Genomic DNA, 27,141 nt, shown 5'->3' with positions numbered 1-27,141 from the left:
TTTTTAAACTCAAAGCTACTGTGAAACTTTGTGGCAAGGAGACATGGGACCATACAACCCATCAAGTGTTTTAAATCAAACTGGAAAAGCAAAAGAAATGAAATAATTTTTCTTTTGAAAAATCTGCTTTCTTTTGTCACCGATGATGTAGATGTGGCCAGGCTTTAGTAAGGATCTAAGGTGGTTCTGAGTTGAGAGCCTAGTGGAAGGAGGCAGAAAAAAACAAACCCAAAAGCCTTTTCACTCTTAAGCCAAACAATATGGAAATTCAATATGGAAATCCCCGTGAACCTGTAAACATGAAACCTCAACTTTCTATCTTTGCTGCAGTGCTTATGGCAAAACTGCCTTTTCAGTTGAAGGAGGAGATAATGTAATGCTACAGAGTAAATTTTAATACTTTGCTAAGGAACTGGGTTTCTTTTGAAGCTGTGGAGGCTTGCGTGATTTGTAGGTGTTCAGTTGCTTTTGTTTATTTTTTTTAAACTCTCTCGTTTATGTCTTTTTAGAATAGCCTTTTACATAGGTGAAGAACATAGGAGAAGAGCAGCTTATGAAAAGTGCATTAAAGTGAAGAGGAGAATCAGGAGGCAGCACACAATGGTTTAATGCTGTCTATCTATTTATCAGAACAAAAGACATTTATTTGAACCTGTCTTCTTTATTCATTTGACAGCTCTCTGGTGCTCCTTTGCTAATGTAGCTCAGTGGTACTATTGCTACAGATTATTGCACCTATAAAACTGGTCTGTGCTGATTTAGGGAGATGCGCTTTGGTAATTTACAGTGAAAATTTATGTTCGTTGAGAAAAATAAAAGGTTTCATTGAAAGCTAATATTAATAAAAATGCCATTTATGTGGTGTGTTGTTTTGGTTTTTTGTGGCCCAGTGGTGGTTTATTAGCTAATTCAGCTGTGTACAAAACACATCTCTGTTGTGATCTCTGTGCTCAGGCTGCCTGTATCTCTATGCCTGCCTGGGCATGGTGTAGCATTGTGCCTGTGAGAGGAGGACACTTACTGTACACTCATTACCGTACAGTTCAGTATTCCACATCACAGCTGTCTTTATGCCTGGCTACCCCGGCACAGAAAAAGAAGAATGTGCCAACATCTTAACTCACCCACCTCTCTACATAACCCAGGTGAAAGAAATACCATGGAAGGTGCGTGCATTAACCCAGTGACATACGTGGAATTTTCATCTGGCTAGCAGGAACTCAGGTTCTCAATTACAAATCCTGCCCTGGTTTTTATTATTTTAGCCCTATCAGAGGGCATGACTTTTTAGTGGATTTGTGGTGGAATATGGTATCACTTTCCTTCCTCCCTACTTCTGCATTTGAGCTCCTTTAAGGCTCCACACAGTCTTCAACAATTCTGAGTGACTCTTAACTACTGCTGTAGTAGTTAAGAGTCTACATTATGGCAGGCACAGGTATGACATCTTCCCTCCTTATTCTTCCCTCCTGTCCTTATTCTTCCTGCCTGCAGCTTGTGCTGTTTATTCCTTGGGGTAAATCCCCTTGAAGTGTTCAGAGCTGGATATGTTTCCTGCTCATGTACTGAAGATCTCAGTCCATATATTGTAGTTAATGTTCTTGCAAGGTGGCCTCTCCATGTCTTCTTCTTTCTATGTGCTGCCTCACTGGTGTCTGGTGTTCTGCCCACATGGAGCTCATTCAGAACAGCTCTGTATGTGTCCTCATGTCTCCAAGGCTCCTGCTTTAAAAGAGATGCACCATGTCCCAGAGAGCTCTCTTCCTCTAAAGAGCTCTCTGAAGTTTAGTCTGATTTTCAGCCTGTTTTGTTTGGTCTGGTGCTTGCCATCCATTGTTCATGATTTTGAAGGTCAGGAGAAGGTATGTAGCATAAACAAACTCATCTCAAGTATGTTTTCAAGGACTTACCATTGGCTGTAACCAGTGCTGCCTGCCCTTCCCACCTCCACTTAAACTAGAGAAAAAAGCAACTGAAAGGAATATTTTATACATGCATGTATATATAAATAATCTAGAATGTAGAAAGACCAAATGTAATTTCCTTTTAAATAAATTCTGCCATTTAATTTAATATTATAGAAAATGATTAGATCTTAAACCCTTATAAATTACATTTGACAACTCTCTAGTGCTCCTTTGCTATTCCTTATGGCAATTATAAATGGCAATACGGGAAGCTGGCAGAAATGCTCATTTTGGCTGGAGTTTGTTTATTGTCTCTTAATTAAAAGTGATTAATCTAAATCACTACTGGGGTAGATCCTTCGTCCTGGTCCCATAATGAGAAGTGGTAGTTTCAGGGCTTTGACAAATGTCCTGCTATTTCTCCTGCCAGAAGTTCCCTCCCCCTATAGCTTCCAGGACAAAAAGTAAAAACAACAGAAAAAGAAAAGCCCAGAGTCTGTCACATTTCTTTTTCGGTGTGCCGTGTAACAAACGAGTGTGCCAGTCTGAGCTGCGTGGCTGGTGGTGGGCTTTTGTTTTTCACTCTGACCTTCTTGCTTTTCCCATCCTGCTCTGTGTTGGATCGGACCAGCCTTTCCTGGGAGGATGGATGACAGCAGAGATGTTGGGTATTAATTTCTCCATTTGAAGTGGAGAGTGGATGTGGGAACTGAGTGAAGGCACAGGGCACGATTTATGTGATGTCAGCTCTAGATCTGACTGTTGTTAGGTTCTTCCACCTTTCCTAGCTTGGTGGTTTTATTATCTCATCTTACAACCACTGTTATGCATCCAGAAGAACAAAAATTGGCCAGATTTGTGAACCATCTGGTGGAAGTACTGCAATTCTTGTCTCATATGACCGTTTCTTGAGCTATCCACTGAAGTGCTGCAGATCATGTGTGAAATGGCAGAGGGGATGTTTTGTGTGTGTGCCACTTAATGCCCATGCCACTGTCAGCTGTCTTGTGCTTCTTATTTGAGGACAGAAGTCCAGTAGTGACCTTTTAATATACAACATTGTTAACTTTGTAATCTTCTATTACATCAACTGGAAAATATTTTTATTCCTGAAATTTCCTTTATTTTAAAGATAAGATCTCTCTGGATTGTCTTGTTAAATGGGCAGGCTTACATCCTTCTTCCATTCCATATAAACAAATAACTTTTACTGAACTATGTTATAGTTCTCTGGCACAGGCAATATGCTTTAGGTGAACAGGGGTATAAAATGTCTTTGCAGTCTAAGTCAAAAGTGACAGGAAAAATAGCTTCAAATAGTAGTAAAATTGTTAGTGTTTGGGGAATAATGAAATTGATACTTTGATTTGATTAGAAAGAAGAAATGTACCAAAGCATCCTTCTGAGTGGAGATCTTGGAGACCTCTTCTTAAGCTAATTCCCAGGAAATCAGTTGCCTGTGGGAACGTTTCTTGTTCCCCAGACCATGCACCAGAGCACAATGCAAGTGCACTTCTTCAGGACTTCCATGGGAATGGCTAGAGACTGATTTTGGGGCTGGTAAGCGGTGTATGTGAGGGATGTTGAAGGTGCTTTGACATCAAGCTGGATTCATACAGATGGCTTTGCTCTGGGAAAATGTTCACTTCTAGTTCAGCTTTTCATTTCTTAATGGAAAGGATCAGAAGCCATTTATGTTATACTTCCTTTTCCTTGGTGACTTTATGGAGTTAATGAGGTGCTTAAGATTAAACAAGCACTGAAATTTTTTGCTTGATGAAGGTCTAACATACGAAGGGTTTTTCCATTCCTTGTAACTGATTTCTGCTGTCAGAATTAATGTATTTCCCAATCGTAGTCTTGAAGTTGGAGCTCTGTGAAGCCGGATAAGAGAAGTCAATGTGGACAAAAAACAAAACTGCAGTGGATCTCAGCTAGCTGATCATTCTGCAGTGACCTAAAAAAAGGCCATTCCTAGATCTGTTTTCCTGCTGAAAGACAGTTTCTATATTTGATTCAGCTGCTGTATCAACAACCTGCTGTGTTTAGAACAGCTCTAATTTATTTCCCACTGTTTGCCTTTATTTTATGGTACTGGTATTTGCTTTAATGTGAAGTCATTTTCTCCAGATGTTAATAAGATGGTGTTAATGTTCTCACAACATTTTTCTTGATAATGTTTATGTAGAACTTGCCATCTGATAGTGCAGAATCAACCCATTTTGAAATATCGGTAATAATTTTCTAATTAAAATTAGAAGCTCAGAAGTGTTTTCCTCCCTGTACAAATTGAGGTCATGCACTTTCCTGTGCTTGGGGAAAATTATGTTTTCACTGACTGAATGAATGTCTCTTACTGTACAAATTGGGAGTGTGATATACGAAATCGTGTCAGTGTTTGCACATGTGCACATGGACTATATCCAGATGCCAGCAGCTGATCCAGGAAGGCATTCTCTGTTTCCAGAGGGGTGATGCTCTCATTAATAGCACTGCAAGCTGCCAAATAATGAGCCTTAAATCTCAGGAATGCTCTATTTACTTTCGGAGAGAGGATTCCACATTGGGGGAGAGAGTAGGTAGACAGAAAATGGTCCAGGAAAGCCGGGTGTGACTGCCTGAAGTTCCTATATCCAACCAAAATCAACTTTGTACATAGAATTTATCTGGATAAAATGAAAAAAAGGAATCACCAAATAAATCAGCAAATGAATTGCCAAAGAAAATGAAACTGAAATACTAAAACCCATCCTAATTCTATGGGCTGTCACACTCGAGTGATGTTCTGAATACATCTAATAGGAGTCAGTGCTGTATGACCTCTCTCTTAAATGATGTTCACTTCCACTTTTCCATTAACACTTTCCCTCCATTTTTCTATTTAGATCATGCTTCTTAGTGATCCAGAGATTGAGAGCAGCATCCTCATAAGCTCTGATGAAGGGGCTACCTACCAGAAGTACCGTCTGAACTTCTATATCCAGAGCTTGCTCTTCCACCCCAAGCAGGAGGAGTGGATCTTGGCCTACAGTCTGGATCAAAAGGTAAGCAATTGATTTATTGTTTCAATTATTTGTGTGGGAAATGGATTTGTAGAGAATTTTTAAAGCTTGATGGAAAGTTTACATACAAATATATATTATATATTATTTAATAATATGTACTAATATTATTTGTTACACACAGTAACGGAACATGGCATAAGCTCCCCCAGTTCTTCCGAGCTCAATGCCTGCCAGGAGCTGCGGGGGTAGAATGGACACCCTGCCTGATGCCGATTAGGATCTTGCTGAGTAGTTTCTTGCCCAGTAGTTTCTTGCTGAGGACCTTCTTGCCCAGTAGATTCTTGCTGAGCAGTTTCTTGCCCAATACTTTATTTCCAAGTACTTTCTTGCCCAGTTGCTTCTTGTCAAGTACTTTCTTCCTGAGTAGTTTCTTCCTGAGTAGTTTCTTGCCCAGCAGTTTCTTGCCCAGTAGTTTCCTTTCCAGTAATTTCTTGCCCAGTTGTTTCTTGCCCTGTGCTTTCTTCCTGACTAGTTTTTTCCCCAGTAGTTTCTTGCCCAGTAGTATCTTGCTGAATAGTTACTTCTCTATTAGTTTCTTACCGAGTAGTTTCTCACCCAGTAGTTTCTCTCCAATAATTTCTTGCCCAGTAGTTTCTTGCTGAGTAGTTTCTTTCCCAGTAGTTGCTTCCCAAGTATTGCCCAGTATTTTTTGCTGAGTACTTTCTTGCCCAGTAGTTTTTTATAGTAACAATGTTAGTAATGGTACCTTGTGTACTTCACCGTGCACAGCGAACGACAAACAAGGCCATCAAAGAAGTCTTTTCAGTTCAAGAGAGAGAGGGAAATGTGGGAAGTGGATTTGTAGGGAATTCTCCAAGCCTGACATAAGGGTCACATAGTTTGCATCTGTATGCAAACCTTGAGATAAGAAATACCGACTTAAAAATGCCGTGGAATAGGACAGACATTGTTGAGAGAGAAATGGAACTAGAAACAAGTTTCAGATGATGGTCTTGCAAGTAAGACTAGATACTCTGGAGAAATTGATTTATGAAAGATGCATTGTAGTAGAACCCACGAGGGGTAATTTTATATGATTGGCTTTAAGGCATTTACAGAATTGTGTGGCAAAAGCTGATAGGCCAAGAAATGCTTATAATGTATTGCAATTAGGAAACAGTTGGCTTCTGATTGTGATGGCGTGAATTATAACATTTGTACTGTCTCACCCTTCACATGAGACTGATAATGGAATAAAAGTTTTTAAAATGCTTCTCAGTTGCCCCATCCAATCCAACAATTTTGACCTGGGAGTTGAAGGTTGAAGGGAATATTGTATAGAGCTGCTCCCTTTCAGAGATGATAAAGAATTTATAGTGTACTTTTCTGTTTTCACTTTGCAGGTTTTAATGTGCTCAAAAGCCATGCAGTGACTCCAAAGCCAGTTTGCTAAAAGGTGCTGAATGTTAGAGTGATCATCATGGGTGTGGAAACTTGACTAGTGGTGATACTATGAAAGATGAAAAGATTTAGAGATTTGACATGACATGTGGAGCTGTTCTAAAAATCTATTGATTTGTAGGCACTGATTTCTGTGCTGTCTCTGAGGATGGAGCACTCAGGCTCAGCTGGCTGTTGAGCATTGAGGGGTGCTCATTCTGCTTGCAAACTGGAAGTCAGGGAGCAGCAACAGATGACAAACTCCTCTCTGCCACTTTTAACCCTCTTTTCAGTGCCTTCTGTGAGTGAGACATGTCCAGTCTGTTACTTTGTCCTTAGCAAGTTTGCCCTTACATAGCACTCATCTGTTCTGAAAGGTGCTGAGCTGAGCAGAGTAGGTGCAATGTGGTAGTAAGGTGCTGTGGCTAAGGAGATGTGTGCTTCAGTTCTGGAGCAGCAGTCCTGCTACAGCCCAGAGCTGAGACATAGGATGATCAAGTTAAATTCTACAAAGTTTAAAACTTGCCAAGCTTTTATCTTTCCTCTCTTATGTTTCTGTCATCCCTAGACTCTCGAAAGCAAAAACATGCTGAATAACCACTAAGTTTCTCTCATGGTGTTGGGTTGACCCTGGCTAGATGCCAGGTGTTCATCAAGGCCACTTGGTCACTCCCCTCCTCAGCTGGACAGGGGCAGAAAATATAATGAAAAGCCTGTGGGACAAAATAAAGGCAGGGAGAGATCACTCGGCAACTACCATAATGGAAAAATCACACTCAGCTGGGAAATTATTTGAATTTATTACCTACCAATATTCTACTGTACTTTACTTTATCCTACCCTACTCTATCAAATAAGAGTAGAGTAATGAGAAGTAAAAACTAAATCTTAAAATACGTTTCAACCACCCCTCTCTTCTTCCTGGGCTCAGCTTCACTCAAAATTTTAAATTTTTTCTGCATCTCAGCAACAGAGGAGGACATGGAGGCTGAGGTCAGTTCACACGTTGTCTCTGCCTCTTCTCCCTCCTCAGGGGAAGACTCCTCGCACTCCTTCCAGGCTGCAGTGTGGTGCCCCTCCCACAGGAGGGGCTCTCCACAAACTTTTCCAGTGTGTGTCCTTTCCATAGGCTGCAGTTCTTCATGAATTGCCCCAGTGTGGATCATTTCATAGGATGAAGACTTCAGGAACAGACTCTTTCAATATGGATCCCCTGTGGGCTCACCTTCACCTGTCCTTCCATGGGTCAAGGGGTCAGCTTGCCTCACTATGGCCTTCACTGTGAGCTGCAGGGGAATCTCTGCTCCAGCACCTGGAGCACCTCCTCCCTTCTTTTTTCACTGACCTTAGTGTCTGCAGCACTGTTTCTCTCACATATTCTCACTCCTCTCTGGCTGAAGTTGTCCATTTGTTTCTTCCCCTCACTTCATGTGTGTGTTATCCCAGAGGTGCCACCACTGTCACTGATGGGTTTGACCTGGGCCAGCAGCAGGTCCATCTCAGAGCTGGCTGGTGTTTGCCTTCTCAGAACGCTTCCTGCAGCTTTTCATGGAAGCCACTCCTGTAGCCTCCTCCCTGCTATGAAAACCTTTCCACACAAACCAATGCATTAACCTGTCAGGTGTGAGGGTGTGTCCTGGGTGAGATTTTCAATTTCTGCAGTTGTTGTTGAAGATATTTAAACTAGCCAGATGCACATCCCAGCTATAGGAACAATACAGCTAAAATGCTCTGCCTCTCTATTTGAGAATTTCCTTTGAAAGGCTAGTGCAAGTCTTTACGAAACTAGTTGCTGAGAATATAATCAAATATTTTCCTATTGCTCTGGTTCCCACTTGCTAAAAGAATGCTGTGGCAGGCACCAGGTGTTTTGCTGCTGTTCTGCTGATGATTCTTGAGTGACATTTGCAAGAACAAAGCTATTGTAAATACACTCCTTTCATAGTATCAATTCCTTACTGTATGAAGGAGTTAGTCAAATGTCAAATAGTTTTCTGCACTCAGAGGATCAGTATAACAGGGATTTTGAAGTAAACTGAAAAGACCAATCTATTTATTTGATGTCACAAAATGGCTTGATGCCACTTTTAAACTGGAAGTAATGATTCTGCATGATCCTGGTGTTTATACAGACTTGGAAGAAAGAAGCATCTGATGAAGTGGTCATGTATGTGAGAAGCCAGATGAGACATCCTGAGTGTGCACTTGCAAAGAGATCCATCTGCAGGGAGTGCAGAGCATCTGCTCTTGGGTTGAAGCACTGTAGTTCTACTAGCAGAACTTTGTAATATTTTTTTGATGTTAGTCACTGGAAGGAGAAATCAAAACACAAGGGAGACACATGTGATTGACTGTGGGGTGGTACTAATGCTCCCCTGATCCAGTACAGCAATAGCAGGCCAGGAGCATTTTTGCTTCTGCTCCTTCAAACTAATGCATCTGTGTGCGCACTTCAGCTGCTGTCTTCTGCCCAGGAGAAAGACAAGAAAAATGAACTGAGCTAGAGACACTCTGAAACTGCTTGCATTTTATCCCAGAAACTGAATAAAATTGTTCAAAGTGTGAGAGCAAAGATGAGTTGGTCTGAAGCTTGTTGGTCAAATGGAAATGGAGCAATGCCAAGTTCAGACTTTCCCTTTATGTCTGCCTTTGCATTCAAGGCCACTCATGATGCTTTCCTCCATTGGTCAGAAGGATGGCCTGAAGTGCTGGTGCAATGTGGGCCCTAAAATGGAACCATGGAGCAGTGCTTTTCCAAACTGAAATGTTTGCTCAACAGAACTGAGGTATAGATTGTGCTGAGCCATGTCTTGGGTTAGTAAGAGTTGTGAAAGAACTGTCACTCTGACTCAGGATCACACAGCTTCACTGCAGTCACGGCTGATACTGATCAGGATAAGTTAGAGTGTGACAGCAGTGCCATGTGAGATCTCCAGATTAAGTCTTCTGAGAGGCCAGTGTGATGCATTCCTGCATGTCTGGAGACAGGGGCACTGCTACAGTTGAGTGGGGACCAGAGGTCAGCCCTGTCCTTCTCTCAGGTTAGGCCAGGGCAAGAACGAAGTGACTTTTAGGCTTTAAGTCCCATATACTTAAGAATATTCATCGTGTCTTTTGCATCTTCATAAGATTGTTGTGGTTCTCTCTTTTTCTGTAGAAGCCAGATCTGGATCTCACGCTTTCCCACTCCGCTGTGCCATGCCTTCTCTCCTAGATGTGGGTATGGGATCATGCCAATGAGAATGACCATTTCATTTCTCTGCTGCAACCAGACAAGAGATGGCAAGACCTTCTAAAATAAGTGTCTAGACAGGCTGCAGTGGTGCTCTGTAGTTGTGAGGAGGCTATCCAAAGGGATGCTATGGCAGGGGCTAATTGTCCAACTGCAGTCTAGTTCTGTTCATACTCCTCTGTCCTTTGTTTTTGTGCCCATTTTCCTGCAAAGCTGCATGAAGTTGCCTGGCACAAAACACATGAAACTGTATCAAATAGTGCTTGTTTTCTCAGTTCATATGTCCGTATTTTGGGGATAAAACTGCTCTGGAACTCTTTTGATTTGATGCATGAGAGGACAATAAAATAGAAAGTTTATCATTAACCTGTAACCTGCAGGTAATATTCATCTGCAGATACTGTGACAAGAAAGGTGACTGGCTGTATGCTCTGCAGTGCAGCTACTGCTACAGTGGGACACCATATTCTTCCACCTCTCTCAGTTTTAGAGTGTGTTTGACCCTTAAATTCTATTTTAATGACTCCTTTGGGGGCTGATTTAAAAATGTAAGTAACTCTGAAAACAAATCAAGTACATACAATTTGACTCCTGGCAGCAGAAACTATTAAGGGAAGATCTAATCCATTCTCTTCTAACTGTGAATGTGTAAACAAGTTGAAAAAGTTAGTTTCATATCTTAAAGGATATATTTCAGATTAATATTTATCTTATTATTTTTCTTTCAATTAAAATAATAATAATTGGTGTTTTAAGCAAGCTGTGGTCAACTTGGAAATAAATGAGAATGATGAATCTGAAAATCCATTTGACTTAGTATGTTGTTCCATAGAGTAAAATGAAATGAAATAGGGACTGTTCATATCCCTACAAATAATGAATTTGGTAACTGCCTAGATAAAAAGATTTAAAAATTGTTTTGTTTATAAAAATAGAAAACAATATTGGAGTTTTGGAATGAAATACAAGTAGTCAGTGTTTTGTATCTTCCTATTAAAAAGTTTCCTTCAAAGGTCTTCTGACCTATAGTTCCATGGCTGTGATTCAAGCCTTTTATGAATGACTGGTTTATCCTAAACATCCCTTCTTGTTTTCAGCTAACTTCTGCACAGCTGACAACAATGTTAAGGTATTTATCTAGTTTAAAAAAATGACTAACCAACTAAAAAAACCAACACATTTTGAATGTCCTCTTAACATAATTATTGCCCCTTCCAAGCTGATGTTTTGTAAAATCTATTCCATAATCTAAGACTTTCTTCCTTCAGAGGAGGAGCCCATCTCTTCTCAACAGAACTTCTTGATATATGGCTTCATACTGAGAAAGCCAAAGACTTTGTGATGCTACCACTTCCATCAACTGAAATAATTGAATATAAAAAACCAATTCAGTCACCAAATCTTTTATTAACTCCCACACAGTTATTGTCCTGCTTTTTCCTGCTTAGGGCAATTCCCAGAAGACAACTGAGTGAGATGGAGCTCAGAAGGGTTTCACAAAGATGTATCGCCGTGTGGCCGCTGGTTACTTCGTTGATTTAAGGAAAAATCTCAGTTACCACCATTTGTTTTCTCTTTGTAGTATCCCAGGAGTTGTTCAGGATACATCCTTGTATGAGTCAACACAGCATATCGTTCCTGTTCTTAATTTTTACAGCCAATTAGGACCCTCCTCTGCCTCGCTAACTCTCCTGTGTCATCACATAAATGCAGCAGGGCTGAGCCAAGAAATCTGTGTGTGTGGGCATGAACATGTAGCAAGTTCATGGACCCTGATGTCTTCCCACAGCATATAAAGCACAGGATGGAGGAATTTTTACAGGGCTTTAAGCAAATATGGGTGGGTTTACTATTCCCCCCTGAACAGCCATGTGACATTGTATAACTATCAGGTCCTGGGAGATTAAATGCATCTTGTGAGTTGAAAATCTTGGATCTCTTCCCAGTAGCTTTGTGTGTATGTATCTACTTTATTGATAAATAGTGCAATCTGATGTGTGCACGTGTTGGTTCTGTTAATGGCCCCACTAAGTGGCCTTTGGCAGAAGGTGGAAACTCTGTAAATGTTACAGACAATTTGCTGTGGGTCAGACTGGGTCTCACTGGGAGTGTCCATATTGATACTTGGATCTATCACCCAGCACAGAGGGAAAATTGGCCTGCAGCCTCCAGTTTTTGTGGGTATTTGCAGAAAATACATAGGAAGCCATTTTAAACAATCCTTGGATCAAAATGTGGTGGGAAGGGGAATATATGAAAAAGGTACAATACTGTCTGTTGGAAAGTGTGGGGAACTGCTCTGTGGAATGCTGTGAAACTTAAGGTACAGATTTCATTGCTGCCATTCACAGTGACTGGGGAGGAATATCTTGAGTTGATCTTATATTTCTGATGTTGACATGTTGAGTGTCTGATTATTTGTCTTATTTATCCAAGAAACCAACTAATTCTCAATAGGCAAAACTTCCCAGACTCCGATACCTCTGTGGGGAATGGATGAGTCTGGAGGTAGAAATGGAAGGGAGTTTCAACTCCATGAAGTTTCTCTCAGAATGACATTGAAATTTTCAGAGCAACCTGCAAAACTCTTTTGCATAAATATTTGTTTAAAGATAGTTAAAAAAAAAAGGTAATTTGTTTTAAAGAGAAAATATTAGTGAATAGGGAGAGGGATATTTAAAATACTTCAAACCACCATGGTTAAGAGCAAAAACACCAGGTATGCAACATTATAGAATTCCACCTCTTCCTTACAGACCAAACTGTGATTTGGAGTCTGCTGGGAATAGGTAAGAGGGAGAATAATTCAGTAACACACCAATTTAAATTACCCAGCTACACCATTACAAATTTGAGAACATTGGATAAGCAAGAAGTTTGGCAATCAATCGCTTCTCCCTCCATAGAGCTTAATCTTCAGCAGAAAGTGAACAAAAGAAAATGGATGAAGTGATAAATAGGAGGTGCAAGATAGCATTCTGCTGTATCACCAAGTTGCACCTGGCAGACAGTATCAGGTCTGACTGGGGAGATACCTTTGGTGTGGGAGATGTGGCAAGTTACGATCTGAAAATTGGATGCAGTGCCTGTCACAGCCTTGATCATCTTGACTATACGGTGCTGAATTTATTAAAATAAAAAAATCACAGACAACAGTGGGACTGTGTGGGAAAGTTTGTTGGGTTTATTTATTTATTTATTTATTTGTTTGTTTATTTTTAATTTTTAAAAATGTGCTAGGCACAGAACCAGAGCCATGAAGGCAGTGTCTCTGCTCCAGGTAAAATGCTCCCCTGGAATTTAGGCAGCTAAGGGTGGGGTTGTTTGGTTGGGGTTTTTTTCTGACAATGAACTGTTGGGCAGGGTGCTGCCAGAGAAATCCAGGGGAAGTTGCTTCTAGGAATATAGGCACCTTATTCCAAGCAGTCATTCATCTTTGGGATTCTTTGTGATGAGCTGTTTTCACGGACGTATTTGTGATCCAAGCAATCCAATTTGAAAGGGATCTTGAAAGATCATCTGGTCCAACCTTTCATGGGAAAGGGACCCTAGATGTGATTATCTATCACCCAGTCCAGTCCTGTCTTGAATGCCTCCGGTAAGTGCTCCTTGGTCTCAGATCTTTGCGCTCCTTAAGGAAACTTGGGCACACGGGGGCTTCAGGGTTGTGTTTGTGTGAAGCTATTGTACTTTGAGTTGGAACTCCTAATGTTGGAAATATGATCCCAGGATAGCAGCTGCTACTGCAGATGTGCTGAAATTAAGCAGTGAGAGTTGCTGCATGTTTGAAGTGACATGTGACTCTGGCCCAGGCCTGTGGGTTTTCCTTCCTTAGGAACTGAGGTATGGGGCTGATGAGGAGAGGCAGGTTGGTGTCTGCCTTGCATCTCATTTTGATGTGAATCAGCAGGCACCCAGACCTGTTACCTGCTCCTCGACAGCACTCCTGCTCCTGGAATTTAAATGTGATTGTAGTTGTCAGAAATTGCCAGAAGTGTGAGTAACTACTCCTTTTATCAACAACAGCTCAAGACTGCACCTCTTGGGTAAAACTCAGTTTTTCTTAGCAAGATGTGAACACTACTTTTAACAAGGAAAATAAGTTCTTTCTGCTCCTGCATGGATCCTCATGGTAGAATCACCATTTCATTATATGATATGAGAGAACACACCAGGGCTAATATCTCATGATTCATTGTTATCTGAAGAGCACAATGACTGTGATTTCAGTCCTATGGATACAATGCTCAGCTTTCAGATTTATGTTTCACCAGTCACTTGACATTTGAGCACCCCACAGAGTGCAGCTGGAGGCACACCCACTGCATTCTTTTCTTCACCCCAAAGGGAAAGAGGTTGAGGAAGCTGCCGTAATAAGAATTAGCCCTACAGGCCTACCATACTGAGGAAGGAAATGATGTGAGTATGTTGCCCACCTGTAAAGGAACACATAGTGTTTCATGTTTAATACAAGTCATATTATAGTAACTGCTCATAGAAATCTCTGCCATACTGGCTGGTCCATTGTATTGCACATTCATATTAAGAAGCAATCCCTGCCTGAGAGTGCTTGCAATTAAACATGAGGCTGACAGACAAAGTGGTGTCCCCTGAGTATCTCTAGTGTATTCAGGCACAGGTCATTAAAGTGTTTCACAGCCTGACTACCACTGAGGACTGTAACAAAGTCAGAAACTGAGCGCAGATAGAGTCCTGTTCCCATGACTTAGCCACAAATAAGCCTTTCATCTCTTTGCCTTTTGAATACTCTTCTGAGAACATCAGGTTCTACAAACATATCATGTGTCTGTGTTGCTGGACAAGCCACCTGCCAGCAGCTCTCCCAGGCAGGCAGGGCTTCATCAAACAGATAAACTGAAATGTTAGTAAAGTTAGAAGAAGACAAACCAAACAAAAAAGAACCAAACTACACACCAAACCCTTGAGAGTGGGAATATTTAAAGGCAATTTACAGAAGTCTCTTCTTGAATATGATAATGAACTAAAGAATTGAAATCACTTAACTTCATTTACAAATCATGAATATGTATCAGTGCCTTTAAATGAAAGGACAACTAAAACAGATATAGTGTTTGTTCAATTCATTAAAGGAAGACAATTTATCAGGAAGGTTTTTCCACCCTTAAACTAAAGCTATATGCAAATGTCAGTAAATCAAGACCTTGCGCTAATTCTGCAGCATGATGAATATTTTTATAATCCTAATTAGAACCAGTCATTTAGTTCAGCAATTTCCCCCAATCTAGCCAATTTGAAATTAAAATAGATGCCTTGATTACAAAACTCATTAGCAAAGAAGCACCCTTTTTGCTAACCAGTTCATTTGGAATGCACAAGCTGAATGAAGTGAGGAGCACTTGTGTTGTCAATTGCCGTAAGTGAAGTGAGCCTTAATTGTTGGCATTGTGGAGTATTTGTATTGCTGCATGTTTCATTGCAGTATAATATATCATTCATTAAATGTAACAAAAGCAGTTTTAAAATGATTTAATTAAGTGATGTTGGTGCACCAGGTAATTTTTATAAAGTCAGATGTCACAATTGTTTGCATTTGAAGTATTGATGGGCATTACTGTCAGAAAAAAGACATATGAAACTGCATTTATCATTCTGATTATGGTAGGCCTGGCAGTTTTAATAGGAGATGGGAAATTAAATTATGCAACCTTGGCTCTACTTCAGAAATGCCCAATGAATTTTGTCCTGGCAAAATACTGAACTTTGGGCTTGTGATGATTTGTGATGGCAAAGAGAAAGTAACGGCTTGTGAAACGGGATTTAGCCAGAACAGACTTTCCTATTGCTTGTTATTTATGTTATAGTCACTTCATGAGCAGGTTTTACTTTGAAAAGGAAAATATAGAGATAAATGGAGCGAGACACATTTGATGCTTAAATGTGCTCTTCTGCTGGAGCAACCTAGTTTATTGTGTAACAGAGCAAGGATCCTGTGGCTTATTCCTGGGCCATGCTAAATCATGGCTGTATATTGATTTTATCTGGAGCCTAAGTGGGGTGAAGAGTGGTTATAAATATAGTAGATGGGAATAAAAATGAAGGAGTGAAGAAGGCTGAAGAATAAGAACATCAGGGGCATGATTTATTTTGCCTGACTGTAGGGATCTAAAATGTTGCAATGCACGCCTACATTGGGTGTTGAGGCTTCACATCGTCATTGGTGGTGATCTAGTGAATGGTGTTGATTGATTTCTGGAAGCAAATGTAGGTGACTCTTTCAGGATGAGGCAAATTGTACCTTGGACTCATTTGTATTGACGAGGCCTCCACTGAGTGTCAAGGAAGTAATTTCCTTTGCTGAGAAGTAACTATTTGCTATATTACCTGAGATTAGGGGACTTGAAACCAGCCCTGCTGTCTTGGATGCGTGCAAAATGGATTACAAGGGATACGATTCCAATATGATAAAAACAGCAAAAAGCATTAAGTTCCTAGTTCCTGTTATCGTGCCTACAGATTCTAATGACCCTCACCCTGGAGGACAGAACAAACATGATGTGCAAGCAAAGAAGGTGTTCCCAACCTTCTGTTTCTCTTTTCCTTGAGGCAGCCAGCTGGATGGATGATGCTGAGAGGTGAAGGTACGGTCCTTTCCCCCTCATCCCCCCAAACAAGCACCTGCATGTGTCTGTTTGTTACATCACCAGCAACCAAGAACAGGGGCAGACAGTGAGGGTGCTTCCAGAGGGGTTCATTTCTCTGTGCTGGACTGGGAGCTTGCAGTCTGGAGGAGGAATGGCAGGGCTGGAAATAGCAGGCTGGCCCTTGCTCTCTGTTCTGCCCCTAAGGCAGGGACGTTTCAGCTTCTGAAATCAAGGTCTATTTGTACAGTTGAGAGATGCATATCTGAGAGACAAAGAAAGAGAAACTCCAGAAGGCAGCAGGCAGGAGCTCGTATTTATTTCCTGGCAGAACTTCCAATGTGGTTGGGTTGGGGACCTTATGTGAGAATTTCTCATCAGCAGGTGCTGTAGTGGTGAATGGGCCACATGGCAGAGAGGGTCTGTCTTTTATGTTGTAGCAGAGCAATCTATTAAAAAGCTCATACATCTAATTTTGAATCACTTTGTGTCTATTGTGTGAAACAGGTTTATGTAATACTAGAAGCTTGTATGTTTTTTCTGAGGTTGCCCTTTGTAAACAGGCTCCTCTCTGTCACTCTTGCCTCTCCTTTTTGAGTTACAACAAACCATCCCTGTCTCCAGTGCTTGTTTTCAGTGGGGAAATGGACCATGTTCTGATCTGATAGCACACCTGAAGTGCTTTACAGAAGATGTGTGCAGTCACACATGTAGCAGCTGATATTCAGCGTGAGTCCATTGATTTTAGCAGGGAAATGCTGATTAACATCACTGGAGAATCTGACCTGAAAACATGTACGGTATTCTTTTCTCACATAAAACAAGCTAGATGTAGTTTATGCCTCCCAGTGCACAGAGTTTTTTCCCCTCTAAAATCTGCCTGGTGAGAGATGCAGAGTCCCTGGGCAGAGAGCCTGTGTGCAGGCTCTTACTTGTGTTAAGGTAACTACTTATTTCTGTTGTTCAACCTTGACATATGAAAATTCACTTATCACTCTTTTTCTTTTTTTTTTTTTTTCTTTTTAAATGTTCTCTTTTTTTTCTCCTTTTCCCCCCCTTCTGACAGAAACTTTATGTAATCAATTTTTCTGGGGAATAAAGGTGCCAGAGGAAGAGCTGTAACTCCTCTATCCCCTCAGTAAGCACAGATGAGTGAGTGTTTCAGCTTTTCATGCTTATTGTGTCAGTGGTGAAAAAGAAGGCCGATTCCTGGATTTTTGGTCTAGCACCTCAGGAACATCAACCATAAGTGTCTAGGAATAATGAATTGGTCCTTTGAAAGTAATGAATTTGGCAGAGAAAAAATCGGGGAGGAGTTTGAATAATTTCAGTTGTCCTCTCTTACATGTCTCTTGGTGCTTCTGGGACTGAGGAAGTGTTGATAACCATGTTTTTTGAATGCTTCCTCATGGTTAGTAGAATTAGAAATTTTTACCATTAAGAAATAAAAAAAAAGGAGCAAAACCCCCAAGATTTTCATAATGTCCTGGTTCCAGCACTGCTCTTCTCAAGGGCATTTATGCTTCTAAGATACGTATCTGGATTCATGGTTGCAAATGCTGCTCATCTTCAGTTGTGTTTTGGTGGATATTTCAGCTGGGTGTCCATATTGTTTGTCTGGGAGAAGAATGGTGACGTGTTTGTGTAGGGTGTGCACACACCTGTGTGCAGGTTTGAATTTTTGCAGTAGAAACTCCACAATAGTTTTGTGACAGTTACAAGAAGTTTTTCCAGAGTAATAAAATTCTTTAGCTTTGTGTTCAGTTGATTTTTATAGGACTATGGGTGGCTGTAAAAAGAAAGTTAGGGCATGATGCAGTAAAATTTTGGTTCATTGGAGGTATTGTGGGTATGATAAAAGGAGAAGCTGAGGCACCAAAATGAAGGGTGATATTTTTGAGAGGAGGACAATTGATCAAAGAAACAACAAAGCTTAAAGCTTTATAGAAAATCCTTGTGATTCTGTAGTGCAAAGGGAGGAAAAAGGGATCTTTCCCACAGCCTCCAACCTTGGGCAACTCATTTCTGCCAGAGGTTCAGTGATCATAAACTGTCTGAATATAGATTCTGTAGCATTTTATACTTACAGTGTTCAAGAGATAACAGCACGTACAAATAACATGTTAGCAGAATATACTGGACCCAAGGGGACTTTCCTACCATATAGTAAGAGAACAGTAATGTCATCAAAAGTTTTGCTGCCAAAACAGGACTCTAGTTTTGTCCTCTAACACAGCACTTGCTTCAGGCCAGTTGATTTTTTCAGATCTCGGTGCAAGTCCACAAGAGTTATGCACACATCCCCAGCGGCACAAATGTCACGAGTCTGAAAGTTCTGCTCCAAAATTGAGTCTGGTATTCCCTTGCTACATGAGTTGTACTTTTGCTCTAGTGACAGCATGGAAAAAGCTGCTTTATTTTTCCTTTGCAGCCTTCCACTATCAGTTATGCTCTACCATCACTGTGAACCTAGGTTAATATCAGAAATTAAAGTTACATAAATCAAGTTTGGTGAGTTGTTGACTACAGTTGTGGCCTTGAATTGAGTTTGTGTAGTCCTGGGGCTTTGTAGGGGCTTTTTTCTTCACACTACTTCATAAGTGGGTTGAAAGTACCTAGAGTTTTAATTAAATGGGGTAAATAGCTTAAGTATAGACACCACAGAATATTTACAAACTTAGAAAACTGCTGAGAGAGGCTGGATGAGAGCTTCCTTTTTCTTGCATGATCTGCAACTGCAGATTCATTTATTTGAAAGGTACACAGCTTGATTGCAGGAACTGGGTGATGGATGAATCAAAGATGACAGTGTAAATGGTGTCTGCCCAGCAGCCTGGGGGGATCCCTGGAACATGTGAGTTTCTCATTTGGTGATTTTTCTGGCAGTGATGCCTTGCTGCAGTGACAGTTTCTGCTCCAGCTGTCAAGCTAAATTGTTTCTGATGGTGGCTGGTATTTACAATGATGCTGTTCATTTGGGCTCCTCCAGTAAACAGTCTCCTTTGCATGTTTGGATTGGATGAACTGAATCTCTGTGAGGTGCAGGGAGGAATCTCATTTTCCATGAGACCTCTTAGTCTTCCCTTCCTGCATGTGATCTCTGGCTTGGCTGTGAATGTGTGGAGATGGATACCTGTATATTTAGGCTCTGCTTTTCCCTTCACTTGTTGCCAATTGTCAATGCATGGATTGCCAGGGAATCTGGACAAAAAGAAATTGGCTGGCTATAGGTGAACTGAATTACTCCACTGGATTTTAGTGTTATAGTAAGAGCAGTACTGGAGAATATCTTCAAGATAGCAGAACCCCTGGTGGAGACCAGGGTTGGCTGTCGAGTAGTAGAGTGAGGCTGAAAGAAATCTTTCTTTATTATATTGGATGTTCGAGCTTGCAGAAGCCTCTTGATTCATTATAGGACAGGATATGAAAAGTACATGGTAATGGAGATGGCCTACAAGAATGAATTGTACAAGAGCTGGGGTGTTCAAGCAGAAGATATTTGCTGAAGCTGCATCTTCAATGCTATCACAGATTGAAGTTTTCTACATTGTTTTTATAATCTTTTTGCTCATAGAATGTATTTCTCAGTAAGAGTTGTCCTATGACCAGCTTCTGTGCTCTCTTTCGGGGGACATAAGACTCCCATGGACTAAGGTGGGCTTTTCTCTGGGCTGGTTTGGTCCAGTAATTGTCCTTTGTCCCAGGCAGTATAGAGCATAGGCTGTGTGTGTGTGGACCAGAGCTGTCCAGAGAGGGATTTCTCCCAGTGCAGGATGTGTACATGTCCTAACCAGTATCTGTCCATCTAATGAAGTTTCCCAGAAGACTTTCAGGATGGCATTGGGGGCATATCCATGACCAAAACAGGTGGAGGTAGGACGTGTGTGGTGGCTGCCTATCAATGCCTGCTCTGCACCATAAATCCCTGACAGGACCCACAGCCTCAGGCTGAGGGGGCACAGTGCCCTCGTGGGGGGATGGAGTACAAGAGTACGGACACTTTGTGAGACAGCTCTGACTTTGTGAAAAAATACAACACTGAGAAGTGGGGTGCAGCTCCTAAGGACCTGTGAGGTTTGCTTCTCTTCAGGTGGGGAGATGAGAACTGAATGGAAGGGGCAACTGCCCTCTGTCAGGGCTGATCCCCAGCGAGAACAGCATTTTCACCTGTGTGAGATGAGTTCAGGTGTGTGTCTGCGCAGTGTCTCAGGGTCACAGAAACTGGGGAACTGTTTTGGGTAACCACCCTTGTATGTGAAAGTGCTGATGAATGGCAAACTGCATTGGGTGGCAGGTGTGTGTGTTAAATAACATGCAATTTAAACTGGGGCAGAATACATTGCTTTAATTTTGCCTAAATGACACATACTGCTTGAGACCAAACTAACATTTCTTTCAAGCTGTGTGAAATTTTTTACATGAACAATGACTACATCTCAGAAAAAACTGCTGTTCTAAATGCAGTTTCAAAACCTATTCATTAATGCCCATGTACGCACTTTCAGAAATGTTTTTTCCACATAAAGAAATAAATCAGAAAAATCTTATATGAATTTAGAAGGTGGTTTGGTTGTGTGAAATCTATTTCTTCCACTAATCTGAAAAAATCCCTATGCCATTAAATCCTGGCCTATATAATATAGAGGTTAACCTACAGATAATGCCACAGGGTTTGTAAAGGAAGGAGGAGAAGAACAGCCAAGCATGTGATTGTAACTTTATGTCCCACTGGCTAATGCCTCAGCCTCTCCTGCTTTGTCCCTTGTAGTCTTATGCTCAATAAACATGAAAGATTGGTCTGTAATAGCAACGAATGTACCCAGATGCTTGCACTGTAATTAAAGGCATATATCACACAATAAAGCACATTTGAATGAAAAATCTTCCCATTAGACATGTGGTTCACATTTATTTCCCCTTATTGTTAAACTTCTGGAGTATAACCATTGATGGAGTGTAAGGAGGGACTTCTAAAGGGCTGCAAGCCCCCAGGAGTAAAGGAAATTTTCCTGTTGGGCTGGGAGGGCACAGAGCTCCTCAGTGCAGGCTGACCTGCACAGCAGCAGTGGCTCCATCCACGTGGTTGGTGGATCCAATTAGCACAGGTCTCAGACCCGACACTGCCTAATGATTTTTAAGCTAAAGAAACTGGACTAAGGGATCAGCCTGGCTTTGAGACAGAAACATCAGCAGCCGTTAGAGGCAATTCAGTCTTTAGTGAATGTTAAAGAGCTGATCTGAAGGGAAAAGGAGTGGAGCAGCCTCTGTGGACAGCAGGAGCAACCTGAAACCTCCCTCTGCCTCTGGCTGAGCCTATTGGACACCAATGGAAGTAAGACTGGTAAATATAACTCCTGATGCACTTTGTAGCCCCTGGTAGCAGGAGACAGCTCTGCCATCTCCATCCCATTCTGATCTCTTCATGGTCCCAGTATTGTTTCCTTGTTCCTGTTCTCTACTTTAGTCCTCCCTCAAACTGTAAAGCTGATTTTGAAATGGTTAAAACATCATGGAGAAAGAAATTAATAAGCAATCAGAAAAGTTAGCCTTCCCTCAAAATGGCATTTCTATTTATAGTACCTTTTGCGAGTTGCTAAAGCTAAATTCCTTAGAAATGATTGAAATGTGTTTTGATTGACCAAATTGAACATATTTTTTCTCCAGATTTTCAGTTTAAGAAAAAAAATATGGAAGTAATATTTTTCATCTTGGTTCTGCGCCACTCTCTGGAGGTGGGAGAAAAGCCTGAAAAACAGAGAGCCTGTTTTTTACCCAGGGTTAAAATATACCTTAAGCTCTTTGTGATACTCCTTTGTGACCCTGCTCTTGTTGCAGCTGTATCTGCACTTCTTGCTCCACTAGAAACCAGCCATGGAATAGAAAAGCCAAAGATGCTCTGCCCTTAACAGAAATACCAAATTTTTGGCTGGGTGTGCTTGTTGCCAGTAAGGCTTAAGAAAAATTGAATGGTGCAGATTTTTAAATGGACTTCTTTTTTCACCAGTTTAACCCACTTTTGTCTTTTTCTTGGAGATGTAGTGGCAAAGCAGAGAGGGCCAAGTCTTGCTTTCAGCATCAGGTTTAAAGTGGACCCATTGACTGAAAACATTTTTTTAACTGTGAAACCCTGAAACATGACATCAGTGCAGTCTTAACCTGTCTGGCTTCATTAGAAACTGGGTTGGAATTGAACTATACAATCGCATCCTGAAGTCAGACATTTACAAAGCATTTGGTCTTTGTGCAGAACATCCCTGACCAGTGTCTTACTCTGGTGGGATGGAGACTGAGTTTCTTTTGCCTGAAGACCTACTCTTACTGACAAGCATGTGAAATATTTTTCTTAAAATGCAAAAAAACCCCCACCAAACTTCCCAGCTTCTGAAACTTTTACTTTTTTTTCCCTCTCTGTATGGGACAGATGACAAAAATGTATTTAGTATTTAATTTCTGTCTTGACCAGTTTTCAAAATAGCCTGTTTCTAGTGTCCCATCTATTATACGACATCTGTAGGGAGCTGAGCATCTCTGCTGAGTCTCAGACATAGTTTAGTCTGGGCATATTCTCTTTCCATGCCTAAGACAATCTGGCTGTACAATGCTAGAGAAGAACCCTGGGCTGCAATGAGGTCTATTTTAATGCAGCTTTTAATCACCTGGAAAGGAAATCAAAGTAAAGAGATAAACTGGTCCATTTGTTTTCATTACAATTACTGGTTTTTACTACTCTGTGTAAACAAAGACCATAAATTTGGTGCTGGTAGACTTCTTTCTACTAAGTTCAGCCCCACCAGCTGTTGCACAAATCTTTTGGCTCGAGAAATAGGATTTATTTTTAGCTTCTTTAGTGTAGAGCTGTCGAGGGTGCCTTACCTGAATTGTGGTTTCCAGGCAGCCTGTGACAAGAGAAGAAAAGGATCTTTTTTCCATTATTCAAGGGTCCAGAAGCACTTCTAAGTTTCAGATCTTGGTACCACTGGAGCCCCACCTTGAAAGGTGGCAGGGATAGGTGTTTCCTTTGGAGGGGCTGGAAAGAATAAGCACTGGTAGTTCTTGAGTTGGTTATCAGCTGGAGGGTGACATTATCCTTTGTGTCTGTATTGGTAACTCTTGACACTCCAGAGGTGTTTCACGAAGGCCCAGACTGAGGGGAACAGTGGAATAGAAGAAAGAGAGAAATACCCTGACTCTTTCTTTGAATACAGCCTTTTCTGCTGTGGGTAGTAAAGCCACTTCCATGCCAAGGGTTGCTCCTGACCTGGTTTCAGCCACACAACTGAAATATTTTAGACCTGAGTCCTATACCTACAAAGCTACAAGTAACATGTCCTGCCTTCCAGGAGAACCTGAGAAAGGGTTTTCTATAGATCTCACAGTTTAAACATCACACTTGCTGTGAAAGGGAGAGGTGAGCATCTGTCCTTAAAAAAAGCAAGGATGGAAGAGGTGATAAAGAAGTAGGGCATGTTTCTGGGGTACCAGTAGCTGTCTTCATGGCTGTACTGAATCTATCCTGTGTTCAACTAGCTGTTGTCAGACATGGCTTATCTGTTCTGTACTCCAGAGACTGAAAAGTGTGAATTTTTCCTCCAGTTCATTTTTCTTCTAGGAATGACCTTTCTGAAATATTAATGATGACACCCTCTTCTTTTGCAATTTCATCTGTAACACACAAGTGTAGAGAAAAGATAAAACTTGGAATTTTCTGAGGATTGCAACTTTTTCTAAGCCTTTAATTTTTTTCTAGTGATAATGTGTTTTTTTCCTTCTGTAAAGAAAATTTAAGACCCTGCAACAGACTGAGTTATCCTTTGCTTGCAGTCCAATTTCCTACAGAAATGTTGACCTAATTTTATTTTTCTTCTGCCCCGGTTTGAGTTTTTGGCAGGAACCTTCCACACATCTTGTATATTTTTCCCACCAGCTCTGGCTGAGAAGGTGTTAGTTTGCTTTGTGCTTTTCTGGGATCAGAGCCATTTTTTCATGTAAGCAGCTACTGCTTGGGATCGTGCTCTTCTGAGGCCAAGCAGGCCAGGCTAATCTGACCCTCCTCTTCCATAATGTGTCAGCTGCTGCCAAGTTGTTACCACTAGATCTGGTTTCACCCTGATGTATATATTTTGAAATGCATCTTTCTAGCATCAGCTGTATGTTTTTTCTGGAGGAAGTATAATTTTTTGTGTAATAAATGAATTGTTCCTCTAAATGCATGTAGTTCAGCTGATCTTCCTTGATTTATCTGACATCATTTGCACTCTTGGATGGCTGGCAGGCAGACAGGAAACTATGGAGAGCCTCACTAGACGTTTTCTCAGACCAATAGACTTGATTTGATAGTAACAAATAATATTTGATTTTATTTGCTTATAGGCTTTTGTGTATGTTCCTGGAGCTCTTCTTCTTATGTGTGTATACATGAAAGTATATGAATATCAAAGCTCTGTGAATTTCTTTAGTCTGTTTTCTGTTGCTTTTCAATCTCTAAGTGACATCTATACATGCTTCTTGCAGTGATGGAGTGTATCCAGGCTACGGTATGCTTGGTCTTTTTTGGGCTAGCTTTCAGTCTTCATTCTTCTGTGTGCTTCGCCCATGAAGACCAAGCAGGTCAGCCTGGGAACAGAGAACAGATCATGGAATCCATCTCAACCAGATCATGTGTCTCTGGTGGGGTCATCTCCTTCTGCACTAGTCACTGTGTGCTTTTTTGGTGTCTGTCAGGAGAAGTGGAAGATTCTAAGACTTGAAAAATGAGCAGTTTTAGGAGTGTCTTGCTTGTCTAAAAAGGAGCATTGGTGACTAGCTCGGACATGGATAACTAACCACAGGGGGTTGAGTCTCTCCCTGTTTCCTTCACTGCTTGTTCTTCTCCCCTCTCTCCATAAGTGGAACTGAAGCAGACCAGTTTCTCATGCTGCTCCAGTTCTGAGAAGCTTTACTTATCAAGGAAAAACATTTCTTTCTTTCTTTCTTTCTTTCTTTCTTTCTTTCTTTCTTTCTTTCTTTCTTTCTTTCTTTCTTTCTTTCACTAGCTTGCATTGGTAAAATAAACAAGACACCCAAACCAAATTACCCACAACCCTGAACAAGATCTTCCAAGCCAGCCAACACGATGTGTCACCCTGAGAGTTTGTACTGGAGAATTGCAACAGCGTTTTTCATATGCAATACTGTGCATGCATGTATGTAGTCTTCACAGTTCTGTAGTTCTGAATGTGTTTCTGGCACATGGCTTGTGTTTGTGACACAGAATCTGACACCTGGGATAAAGCTCCTTCTTTAAGGGGCTTGCCAATTTACTTGGAAACTACGCTGGTGTGAAATAAAATGTTGCCACTGCTCTTAGGGTTTGAAGAGGAAGCATTCTGCCTGTGATTTGTAGAATCCTTATGATTCAGATTTGTGCTGAGCAAAACAAGCAGGAGTTAAGGTCTGGCCTGTAGTGAAACAAAGTTGTGTATCACTGGGGCTGCCAACGTCTTTCCTTGCACAGATTGTGTTCCTGGGGAACTGCAGGGCTGTGTTGGTGGATGTGATATGTTTGGTGCTACAGTCCTTGAGTGGGGAGTATCGTGATGCTGTTTGGATAAATATTTGCCATTTATCTTTTTGATGGTACAGCCTTTCCTATTTTAAGTGATTAGGTCTGACTAGGCTCCTGAATAGAGGCAGAGTCAGATCCACTGCATGCTGCTCTTTAGCTGCATCAAGAAACATGACCAGCCCAAACAAACATAAAAACCCAAGGTGGTCTTAATTTTTCAGTCATCAGAATAAGTCAAATAACAGAAGGTTGCAGAAAGGCCATACCCTCACAATACCTCCCCCATGGTATGCTGGAGTCCACCCCTCTTGAACCAATGTGCTGCAGTTCTCCAGGGGGTGGAAATGCCAGAGATTACTTGTCACTAAAGAGCCAGAGCAGAGCTTAAAAATGGGAAAATCTTGGCACCTTACCTACATAATTTTTTCCTTTGCTTAGTATTCAGCCTTAGGACAAATTAATTTCTATTGAAATCTGCTGTACTTGCCACTAAATTTGTTGTCTTTTCTAAAGCTTGTCTTCTCCTATGAAGGGAGATAAACAAAAATTATATGTATATATTCAATTTTAATGCATACTAGAAATCACTTTATTGTATGTTTTATTTATTTATTCAACACTAACCTTTGCATTTGCATCTGTTAATAATACTATAAAGCTGAACTAGGCCAGACAGGCCTTTTAGGGATTTGTTCTGTCATATAGCTTTAAGACTCAGTCATCTGGTTAAAATTTGAAGTGGATGCCCAGAAAAAGTAGGTGAATAATAAATAAAAATTATTGAAATGAATAACACCCTCTTTATCTGAAATCACATAAAATTCAGTTTAATCCTTCAGACATCAGTCAGTCTGATGAGGAAATAATAGAGGAAAGAAAGGAAAAAAACCCAGACCAATAGCTGATCTCTGGTTTTTAACTTGATACAGAGCAGGATGCTCCCTGAAAGAGACACTGGGAGACATGAGTGGTTAAAGAGATTGTACTTTATGTCACTGAGCTTTCTGTAGCTACTGCTGTTCTGCTGCTGCAGAATAAAGGAAATGCCAGGGGCAAAAGATAAAAGAGGATCGAAGGGAATGGCTGTATGTTGCTAATCCTTTCCTCTCATGGTGAGAATGGTTAATCCATTGCAGAATACAATCAGGATGCTAGACCCACTTGGACTTGCTTGTGAGCATGACTTAGCTGGGACTAAGTTGCCTGAAGCCTAGCTAACTTGCACCTGTAGTCAGGACACACAAAAGATAACCAAGTTGTTTGATGCAACTGATGCAACTTGGTCTGTGCTGAGGTCCCTGTATGTGTATACCATGTCCAGTGACTCAAGGGATATTCCTGTCAGGAGCTGTGCTAAAGTCAGGGCAGAGTTGTAGCACTGTAGAATTTTGAC

The 27,141-nt window shown here is 41.0% G+C and overlaps 1 protein-coding gene across 1 annotated transcript in view; it reads left to right on the top strand.

Annotated features, from left to right (window-relative positions):
• The window catches only part of SORCS3 (sortilin related VPS10 domain containing receptor 3), a 275,011-nt gene that overhangs the window by 144,703 nt on the left and 103,167 nt on the right, over positions 1-27,141 (top strand). The window contains exon 4 of the mRNA XM_066190964.1: positions 4,793-4,951. Within this exon, the coding sequence (XP_066047061.1) occupies positions 4,793-4,951 (159 nt within the window). The remainder of the gene's footprint in view (positions 1-4,792; positions 4,952-27,141) is intronic.

The sequence above is a fragment of the Chamaea fasciata genome, unplaced genomic scaffold (genome assembly GCF_029207755.1).
Source record: "Chamaea fasciata isolate MVZ Bird 193981 ecotype frontalis unplaced genomic scaffold, bChaFas1.0.hap1 SCAF_9, whole genome shotgun sequence".
Taxonomy (NCBI): domain Eukaryota; kingdom Metazoa; phylum Chordata; class Aves; order Passeriformes; family Sylviidae; genus Chamaea; species Chamaea fasciata.
This window is presented reverse-complemented; position numbering and strand designations above follow the sequence as displayed.